Here is a 9,910-nt window from a genome sequence, read left to right on the forward strand (position 1 = left end):
TAACTTTGCGCTTGATAACGAAGAGCATCAACAGTACGAACACTGCCGACGCTAGCGAAAACAACAGCAGTGACAATGTCGTGAGAGACATCGACGACGACGCCTTTTTGTGGTGGTATTTCTCGTCGAAAGCTGTGTCTGCAGATCAAGAAAGACAACGTAAGCTTTAAAGGTTGAGCGTCCAAACGGTGAACAACGGATCGGCACCTGTTAGTACGCACAGGGTGTACGTCTCGTTCGCAATTGTCACTGTCTTTGGTGTGGCTGCATCGGAGCATGCATCCTCCGGAAGCGTAATTGCTGTGACGTTGAAGGTTTCAAGCCGCTCCAGAACTTCCACATCGGACTTGCACACCTCAAACTTTGTCACGCTGCTCCCGTTCAGTAGCCTGTTCACACACAGTAAAGTTAGATTTTGTAATCCAGTGAAGAAATTCGTTAGCTGGTCCGTTGCAGAAACAACTTGGAAACCTACAGAGTTTGGAGATTGCGCGGAAAGCGGACACCCTGTATAGTAGTAATATTGTTTCCTGATAGATCTCTGTAAGACAAGCATGTCAGACAAATATCAAGTAGAACACGACCATCGTGTCACAAAGACCTACATGGTAAACGATCGCTCACATGCGGTGAAGTTTGCGGGCCCAAAAAGCTCAATCGAACTGTCTTGCACAACACTTTCAACAGCAGAGGGGACACCGTTACGAAGCTGACCTCCTTGACTGCGAAAACTCTCAACTACTTACAGCTTGGACAAATCCGTGGGCGGTGTAAAGTTGCCCCAGTTTCCAATCGTCGTCAACGACAAGTCCCTTCAAGCCACACCAACACCACAACACCACCCCATTAGCCTTCTAGCATACTTACTCAGTGCAACATCACTCTTACAGTTGCCGTACTGAGTCCGGGAACGCCGCCTTGTCCAGGGACTTCAGACTGGTGTTCCTCGCGATGAGGATCCTCGGTCCGTCCTTCCCCGCCGCCGAAATATTGGCTATGGGATTGTCGGACACATCTCTACATCACCAACAACAATGATTCAGCGGCTCAATTCCCAGCGCCCTCCACGCTATATTGAGCTGTTGAACTCACAGTAGCTCGAGCTGCCCCCAGCTCTCGGGGATCTCGAGGGTCGTCAACTGGTTCTCGCCTAGGTACCTGCAAGCAACAGCACCATCACCAATGTCAGCAGCTCCCACTGAACAGCAACTGCCCTCCAAGTGTCGTACAGCTGCCGCAGCGTCTCTGGGAGCAGCAGAGCGCTCGCGTCGGCGACGCTATTGTCCGTGAGGTTCCTGCGGCATTTCATCAGTCGTAAGTCACTCAATTCTGGGGCCTTGAACGCCGTTCCAACGCGGTTGTAGAGCTTACGTACAGCTCTGTCAGCGTGGAGTTTTGTAGCTCCACAGCCTGGATATTGAGGCCGGAAAGCGTCGAAGTCTCCACCTCGGACACTTGGGAGCAGCTTTCCGCGTCGCTCTCGGGCCGCAGACGCCGCCGCCGACGCGCCGAAGAGGCCAGGAAGAGCGTGGAGGGGGAGGCGGACGAGGTGCCACCGCAGTCCGCGAGCAGCGTGGGCACCGACGGACACTCGCGCGGGCACGAGACGGTCGCCATGAAGCTCGGGAAGGGGTCAAGTGGGCGAGGTCCTGATGTGAGACTGTACCCATTTCTCTGATGGATTGGGTGACAAAATGATGTGGTGCACACCTCGAGCAACTCAAGCACTTCAAGTGCTTGATTTTCACTGAACTGCAAGGCAGCTTAACCTGAAAGTTTTTCAGGTTAAGCTTTTCATAGCTCACTGCAGCAGTGCTGTGAATTTGAAAAATGGCAGCTACTTTTTTTTCCTAACGTCTCTACTCAACACGATCAAAGTCCTAAGCATAGGCACTTCCCCGGCTTGTGAGAAGGTTCTAGTACATAGCGATCCGGATGGCCACGCTCTGCATGGTTTTCACCACAACTACGGCTTAGCCCTCCTTGAAGAGGTAGCTGTACGCGCTGAGCGCCGGCGCGCCGCCGAGGTGGGCGTAGAGTACATTGGATCCTTCGGGGAACTCGCCGTTGCGCACCATGGAGATCATGCCGTCCATGGACTTGCCCTCGTACACGGGGTCCGTGAGCATGCCCTCGGTGCGCGCGCATAGCCGGATGGCGTCCAGCGTGCCCTGGTTGGGCAGGCCGTACTCGGGCCCGCCGAAGCGCGTGTCCAGCACGACGTCGTCCGACGTGATGTCGCGGCCGAGCTCCACCAGCTCGGCCGTGTTCTTGGCGATGCGCAGCACCTGCTCGCGGGTCTTCTCGGGCGTGGCCGACGCGTCGATGCCGATGACCTTGTTGGCCCGTCCGTCCGCAGCGAAGCCCACCACCATGCCGGCCATGGTGCTGCCCGTCACGGCGCACACGACGATGTAGTCGAACTTGAAGCCGAGCTCCTTCTCCTGCTGACGGACCTCCTCGGCGAAGTCCACGAAGCCCAGGCCGCCCTTGGGGTGCTCCGAGCAGCCCGCCGGAATGGGGTACGGCTTGCCGCCGGCCTTCTTGACGCTCTCCATGGCGGCCTCCCAGCTCGGGCGGATGCCGATGTCGAAGCCCGCGGCGTCGCGACGCACGTCGGCGCCCAGGATGCGGGACAGCTCGATGTTGCCCACGTTGTCGTACACCGGGGCCTCCTCGGGCGGGTAGTTGACCCAGTTCTCCTGCACCAGCACGCACTTGAAGCCGAGGTGCGCGGCCACGGCGGCTACCTGGCGCGTCTGGTTGGACTGGATGCCGCCGATGGACACGAGCGTGTCGTAGCCGCCCTCGATGGCCTCCGGGATGATGTACTCGAGCTTGCGCGTCTTGTTGCCGCCGAACGCCAGGCCCGAGTTGCAGTCCTCGCGCTTGGCGTAGAGCTGCACCTTGTTGCCCAGCGCCTTGGACAGACGCTCCAGGTGCTGGATTGGCGACGGACCGGAGAACGTCAGCGCGTGCTTGGCGAACTTGGAGAGCTTCATGGTGCGGAGCGGTGGTGGAGGAGGACTTGAGAGGTGCAGAGCCAAACTCGGAATGAGGTAGCTCACTCTCGAAGCAGAAGCAGAGCTTGCTGTTGTACAGTACGCGCCCGCCCATGATCTGACGCACGCAGAGCTCTCCCGGTGTTGAAGGCGCGGCCACCTGTGCGCAAAACAAAGACCAGTCTAAAGCGAAGGCGCCGTCAACTTCGACCAATGCAGAGACAAGGCACCGGAACGGGCTCCGATGCAGAATGGCTCGGGTGTGGAGGAGACTCCAGCCTTGGTACGTGCACTGCAGAGCTCTCGTGGGAGGTGTTGCTGTTAGTTCTTTAATGCAGATGGCAGCGCGGGCGTCGCGGAAATGGGCGGCTGTTTGGAGGAAGTTGGTGTGTACAGCGTCACCATCGCTGCGGCGCTTCAACGTCGAAGTTGGGGAACAGCATCTGTGCACATGCTCCAGGCCCCGTCAGTGCACCGGACTCGCGTTTGTCGAGCGCCACGTCGATCTGCGTCAGCGCGGCGGCACTGAGCGCGGTCTTCAGAGCTGGACCTCCCCTCCGGCCCGGAGTCCGGGAAGATTCCTCCCCTCTCAAGCCCGGATGCCATTTAACTCGATTGGCGGCGATTGCGCACTGCACCGCCGGTAGCTACGTGTACATACTGTAGTGCCAAGCCTGCAGCTTGGTCCTCGGAGGATCATTGGCCACCGCTACATGCATGCACATGTAGTTCTTGGCGCTGCCAACAGCAGCTGAACGAAGCACCTCGGCATCGCTAGTGTCAAACTCGTGGAGTTCACGGAGTCTCGGTCCGATGCGTTGTAGTGAATAGTGAATTGAATACACCGTACATACCTAAGCTTATCTTCAAGATGCGAGCTCACAGAGCAGCGAGGTAACACTACACTGTACTGCAATGGGCTGCTGGACCAGCTCTTGCCTCCGGCTAAAAGGCAAGCACTTGAAGTGCTTGAGTTGCTCGAGGTGTGCACCACATCATTTTGTCACCCAATCCATCAGAGAAATGGGTACAGTCTCACATCAGGACCTCGCCCACTTGACCCCTTCCCGAGCTTCATGGCGACCGTCTCGTGCCCGCGCGAGTGTCCGTCGGTGCCCACGCTGCTCGCGGACTGCGGTGGCACCTCGTCCGCCTCCCCCTCCACGCTCTTCCTGGCCTCTTCGGCGCGTCGGCGGCGGCGTCTGCGGCCCGAGAGCGACGCGGAAAGCTGCTCCCAAGTGTCCGAGGTGGAGACTTCGACGCTTTCCGGCCTCAATATCCAGGCTGTGGAGCTACAAAACTCCACGCTGACAGAGCTGTACGTAAGCTCTACAACCGCGTTGGAACGGCGTTCAAGGCCCCAGAATTGAGTGACTTACGACTGATGAAATGCCGCAGGAACCTCACGGACAATAGCGTCGCCGACGCGAGCGCTCTGCTGCTCCCAGAGACGCTGCGGCAGCTGTACGACACTTGGAGGGCAGTTGCTGTTCAGTGGGAGCTGCTGACATTGGTGATGGTGCTGTTGCTTGCAGGTACCTAGGCGAGAACCAGTTGACGACCCTCGAGATCCCCGAGAGCTGGGGGCAGCTCGAGCTACTGTGAGTTCAACAGCTCAATATAGCGTGGAGGGCGCTGGGAATTGAGCCGCTGAATCATTGTTGTTGGTGATGTAGAGATGTGTCCGACAATCCCATAGCCAATATTTCGGCGGCGGGGAAGGACGGACCGAGGATCCTCATCGCGAGGAACACCAGTCTGAAGTCCCTGGACAAGGCGGCGTTCCCGGACTCAGTACGGCAACTGTAAGAGTGATGTTGCACTGAGTAAGTATGCTAGAAGGCTAATGGGGTGGTGTTGTGGTGTTGGTGTGGCTTGAAGGGACTTGTCGTTGACGACGATTGGAAACTGGGGCAACTTTACACCGCCCACGGATTTGTCCAAGCTGTAAGTAGTTGAGAGTTTTCGCAGTCAAGGAGGTCAGCTTCGTAACGGTGTCCCCTCTGCTGTTGAAAGTGTTGTGCAAGACAGTTCGATTGAGCTTTTTGGGCCCGCAAACTTCACCGCATGTGAGCGATCGTTTACCATGTAGGTCTTTGTGACACGATGGTCGTGTTCTACTTGATATTTGTCTGACATGCTTGTCTTACAGAGATCTATCAGGAAACAATATTACTACTATACAGGGTGTCCGCTTTCCGCGCAATCTCCAAACTCTGTAGGTTTCCAAGTTGTTTCTGCAACGGACCAGCTAACGAATTTCTTCACTGGATTACAAAATCTAACTTTACTGTGTGTGAACAGGCTACTGAACGGGAGCAGCGTGACAAAGTTTGAGGTGTGCAAGTCCGATGTGGAAGTTCTGGAGCGGCTTGAAACCTTCAACGTCACAGCAATTACGCTTCCGGAGGATGCATGCTCCGATGCAGCCACACCAAAGACAGTGACAATTGCGAACGAGACGTACACCCTGTGCGTACTAACAGGTGCCGATCCGTTGTTCACCGTTTGGACGCTCAACCTTTAAAGCTTACGTTGTCTTTCTTGATCTGCAGACACAGCTTTCGACGAGAAATACCACCACAAAAAGGCGTCGTCGTCGATGTCTCTCACGACATTGTCACTGCTGTTGTTTTCGCTAGCGTCGGCAGTGTTCGTACTGTTGATGCTCTTCGTTATCAAGCGCAAAGTTATCGACGAGCGTCGGACGAAGGCAGCACGCGCCGAGAAACTGAAGGCTGATCGAGCTGCAAACGACGGCAGCAGCGATGACGACAGTGATAAACTGATGAAGAGCTCGGCGATTCTCACAGACGATGTACGCAGCGACCCGGACTTCGAGCGATACCGCATAGCTCAAAGCGACCTCGAGTTTGTGAAGCAACTGTCCAAGGGAGCTGGTGGTGTCGTGAATCTGGCAATGTGGAGGTCTAGGAAGGAGAAAATTGTGATGAAGCAGGTGGCGCCCGAGAAGGCGAAAAGCGTGCGCGAGCTTCAGCGCTTTACGCGAGAAATCCGCCTGTATGCCAGTCTGAACCACCCCAAGATCGTCGCGTTCCGTGGCATTTCCTGGTCGTCACTAGCAGATCTGTCGCTTGTGATCGAGTACATGCCCAATGGGGACTTGGCCCAGTTCCTGGAGAGACAACGGATGCTCGACAGCCAGCGTCGAGGCTGGAACTGGACTACCGAGGAAGACTCGGGCTTCGCGCACAGCAAGCTGACCGTGGCGTTGGACATTGCAGACGCCTTGGTGTACCTTCACTCGTTTGCAGAACCCATCATGCACCGCGACTTGAAGGCGCAGAACGTGCTGCTGAGCAACAAGTGGGTGGCCAAGATCAGCGACTTCGGAGTCAGCAAGCGGCGGAAGCAGAGAGACGACAAGCGAGGGGTGTCCTCTGGCGGCCCGCAAACGGCAGAGGTCGGTACTGCAGCGTGGATCGCGCCCGAGGTGATCAAAGGCGCGCGCTACGACCAGAAGGCGGACATTTACTCGTTTGGCATCGTCATGTGCGAGCTGGACACGTGCACCAAACCGTACACTTTGGGCGTTGCCAGCTCGCTCTCCGCCTCGGGGATGACTTCGTTTGTGTCCTCTTCGAGTGCCACAGACGAGGAGCTCAAGAGTTTGTTGTCGTCCAACGCAGCGCTAGCATTGGCGGTGAGCGAGAAGGGAGTGACTCCTGCCTTCCACTCGGACTGTCCGCGAGCGATCCTGGACCTGGCGAGAATGTGCCTGAGCTACGACCCCGAAGACCGACCAACGGCGAAGGAGTTGTGGCGTCTATTGCAAGACTTGGCAGCTCCTGGTGCTTTGCTCGTTTCGTCACGCAAGGCTACGCTGACCGAATCGATTCGGCACGTGAGTACGAGCGCGTGAGGCGGCTCATTATAAACTCGTGTGTGACGAAATGTGATGACAAGCTTGTTGGGGCGAAGCCCCCCCTATAATGAAATCGCTCTGTTTTATCGCTCTGATTTACTTTCTTTCGATGATTTTATGGATAGGGCTAGGGAAAGGTTTAATGGTTGCCTCTCCCAGGGGCAAAAATGCTGCATTTTACCTCTGTATAAGATCCTTTCAGGCTCACTGTCCGACGGATCCGAGGGGTTTAGCCTCCAGCAAAGGGTGCGAAAGCCATTAAACTGAGGCCCGTCTTTTAGGAGGCCCCTTCCAAATAGGGTATATATGGGCTGTGGGCTCTGGAAAGTGGATTTGGCGTAAAACTGCATTGTTTTAGCTAAATGGATACTCAGCTGGTTCCTTCTTGCGTTAGCGATGATGGGGCAAGGGTAGAATTGCTAAATGAGAGTGTGATTCAGCCTGCATGCATGGATACCGTATTTCGCATGTAGCGGCTACATTGTGGCCACTTGAGAAATGCACCCTACCAATCAGTGCTCAGAATGCGAATCGCATGTTGAGATATACATGTCATTACTTTAGAATACTGACATATATTTTTCAAAATTATGGGTCAGGATCGAATGGGCGCGTAATGCGTTAGTGTGGCACCAGCATCGCCGCGCCACACTAACGCCCTCCGCGCCGGAGTACAAGCCGCATGTTGAGTCTGGTGCGGAAGCCACTATGGACTGCATCCTACCAAGTGAGCGCACCCGCCCCCGTTCTGTGCTGGATACGGGTGCGTTCCCGAAAGCCACTGTACCATCTAATGCTCTGAGCTTCGCCTAGCATTCTACCGTCAAGAGCTCTTGCGATATTCGCAAATGGAAAGGGGCGTCTGATGCTGCTGTGAGGTACCAGCGGTACCAGCGCCACCAAGCAGTGCTCCGCAGCGCGGAAAGACGGCACGCGGTCGCAGGCGAAGCTCGCCAGCACAGAAACCGCTGCGACTGTGGGAGGTCGCTACCTCTCGTTGCCCCGCGCGGCAGCGGTTAGCAACTGACAGACGCAGCACATTAGCAGCTTCAGCAGCAGCAACAGCACCTACCAGCATAGCAAAGCATAGGTCGGTTAGGAAACTCCTTCAACACGAGCAAGGGTCCCAAGGCGGCGGCGCCGAGCTGCGCAGCAGCTCGGCACTCACGTCCGCATTCTCCAGCAGGAGCACAACCAGCTCCGCCGCCTTGGTTGTTCCCGCCACGGCATTCTGCCAAGGCAATCTCAGTCTCCTACCTTCCGTTCGTCTTCTGCCCGCACCTCCGTGCTGAGATCAACTCTGCTACGCCTACAGCTCTGCAGACAGCAAGTACACGACTTTCAGCACCTCTCAGCTGCCAACAAGGGGCTAGCAGTGCGCGCGACCTGCCAAGACTTAAGTGTACTCTTCCCCCCACTCGCACTGCATCCATTTGTTGGAAAATGATTCTAAAAATAGAGTTTGCGTTGAAGCATCAACTCCGCAAGGGTACCTACCCCTTGCAGCATGGGGTGTATTGCTCTACATGCGAAAATACGTGCCACGCAGACCACCGTGTTCATCAATACGCTATTTAATTAACGCATTACTATGTTGTACGTATGCAGTCTCTGAAGCTCGTAAGCTGCATGTAGTAGCGACGCACCTCGGTCTTCGTATCTAATCTATCGATAGTGAGCGGTTGCGAGGAGTGTAGGTAAAGCATTTGGGCCCAGCAACCAGCATTCCAGCAAATCCGTTGCCGCAACTACTTAGGGGCTTATTGTTGTATTGCGGGGTCTGGGTCGTTGCTGATAATGAAGATTCCATCATGCTGCCCAACTACTGTATCGGTAAACCTTTTCCCTTAACTTAGGTACAAACATGATCATGATCATGAGATGCTCTTTTTCACTTCAAAGCACACCTTCTACGAGCCCGAGCCCGTCAACTTCAAAAGTGGGCTCCCCCTAATACGAGAGCCAAAAGTCGCACAAAACGGGCTCCCTCATGGTAAGTACGAGGTCAAGAAGCCCTGGTTCGGGCTCCCCATTGGCTCCCCTCCAGGGCTCCCCAAATTTAGCTTCAAATCTATGACGGGCTCTTCATAGTATTGTGGCTTTCATCCGTTTTGGCAAATCGGGTGGTCCAAGATCCGATATATCGGGCCCGCTTTGCTGGAGCCTTATGCTACTAACTCAGGTCAGATATAGCTAAATTGGACTAACCGATCATGTAGGAGCTCCATTTTCTATAAATCGGACTCCGAGATAACACGTCAAATCGGGCGGCAAAATATTTGAAAACCACAATAGCATTGTGGTTTTCAAATATTTTGCACAATACTATTATTAGTTACGGGAACATCTTTTTTTTCCTATTCCCAGCGAAAGTTGGCTCGAGGCACATCTCTGATGCTTGCTGCCGAGATTCGGCGGACACTCGATGGACCCGACCATCTTCACGGGCTCGCGCTTCAACGGCAACGACAACGCGCCCAACAACACGGACGAGTACGGCCGCTTCTTCGACGACCGCCGTCGTGATATCTCGCCCGGCTACTTCCACGTCGCCGTGACCAACATCATGGGCCGCTTTAACCACAGCTTCGTCGTCGACATCACGGCCGGCAACGAGGTGTGGAACCAGCCCGTGCGCAGCTACGAGATCCTGCGTCTGTCGTGGACGACCCCCAAGGCCGCCGCCAAGAAATATTTCAACGTGGACAAGTACCCGTTCAACGACGCCGCCACCAAGATCGCCGTCGTCACCACGCGCTTCAGCTGGATCGTCGAGTCCGGCGTGAACGGCCCCCTCGTCGCCACGGGCATCGTGGACAAGTACACGACCAGCGCCGACTACGAGTACATCCTCGAGACGGACGAGACGTACCAGATTCTGGGCGGCGAGTGGCTCTCGGGCTCCAAGGCCAACCACCCCGACTTCCTGTGGCTGCCGGCTAGCAAGCCCGACAACGCGACGGTCACCTCGGTGGGCCTCGTGTACTCGGAGATCGAGGGTCTGCTGGACGAGTCTGTGAGC

The 9,910-nt window shown here is 55.8% G+C and overlaps 4 protein-coding genes across 4 annotated transcripts in view; 2 read left to right on the forward strand and 2 right to left on the reverse strand.

Annotated features, from left to right (window-relative positions):
* The window catches only part of PHYSODRAFT_533809 (hypothetical protein), a gene marked incomplete at both ends in the record, with an annotated part of 2,657 nt that extends 1,040 nt beyond the window's left edge, over positions 1-1,617 (reverse strand). The window contains 8 exons of the mRNA XM_009540658.1: positions 5-138; positions 208-389; positions 476-541; positions 747-812; positions 889-1,017; positions 1,093-1,158; positions 1,230-1,295; positions 1,355-1,617. Coding sequence (XP_009538953.1) covers positions 5-138; positions 208-389; positions 476-541; positions 747-812; positions 889-1,017; positions 1,093-1,158; positions 1,230-1,295; positions 1,355-1,617 — 972 coding nt within the window. The remainder of the gene's footprint in view (positions 1-4; positions 139-207; positions 390-475; positions 542-746; positions 813-888; positions 1,018-1,092; positions 1,159-1,229; positions 1,296-1,354) is intronic.
* A 356-nt stretch (positions 1,618-1,973) lies between these two features.
* PHYSODRAFT_566503 (hypothetical protein) lies at positions 1,974-3,029 on the reverse strand (the record flags this gene model as incomplete). Its single annotated transcript, XM_009540659.1, has 1 exon — positions 1,974-3,029. Exon 1 carries the CDS (start codon positions 3,000-3,002, stop codon positions 1,974-1,976), a length of 1,029 nt encoding a protein of 342 aa, XP_009538954.1. The 5' UTR covers positions 3,003-3,029.
* Positions 3,030-4,078: 1,049 nt separating this feature from the next.
* On the forward strand, positions 4,079-6,885 carry PHYSODRAFT_533874 (hypothetical protein; the record flags this gene model as incomplete). The annotated part of the gene is made up of 8 exons (XM_009540660.1): positions 4,079-4,341; positions 4,401-4,466; positions 4,538-4,603; positions 4,679-4,807; positions 4,884-4,949; positions 5,155-5,220; positions 5,307-5,488; positions 5,558-6,885. The coding sequence occupies 8 exons, from the start codon at positions 4,079-4,081 to the stop codon at positions 6,883-6,885; spliced, it is 2,166 nt and encodes a 721-aa protein (XP_009538955.1).
* A 2,434-nt stretch (positions 6,886-9,319) lies between these two features.
* PHYSODRAFT_402490 (hypothetical protein) lies at positions 9,320-9,910 on the forward strand (the record flags this gene model as incomplete). Its single annotated transcript, XM_009540661.1, has 1 exon — positions 9,320-9,910. A coding segment is annotated over one exon (591 nt), but the record flags the coding sequence as incomplete, so codon positions are not given.

This window comes from Phytophthora sojae, assembly GCF_000149755.1.
Source record: "Phytophthora sojae unplaced genomic scaffold PHYSOscaffold_16, whole genome shotgun sequence".
Classification (NCBI taxonomy): domain Eukaryota; phylum Oomycota; class Peronosporomycetes; order Peronosporales; family Peronosporaceae; genus Phytophthora; species Phytophthora sojae.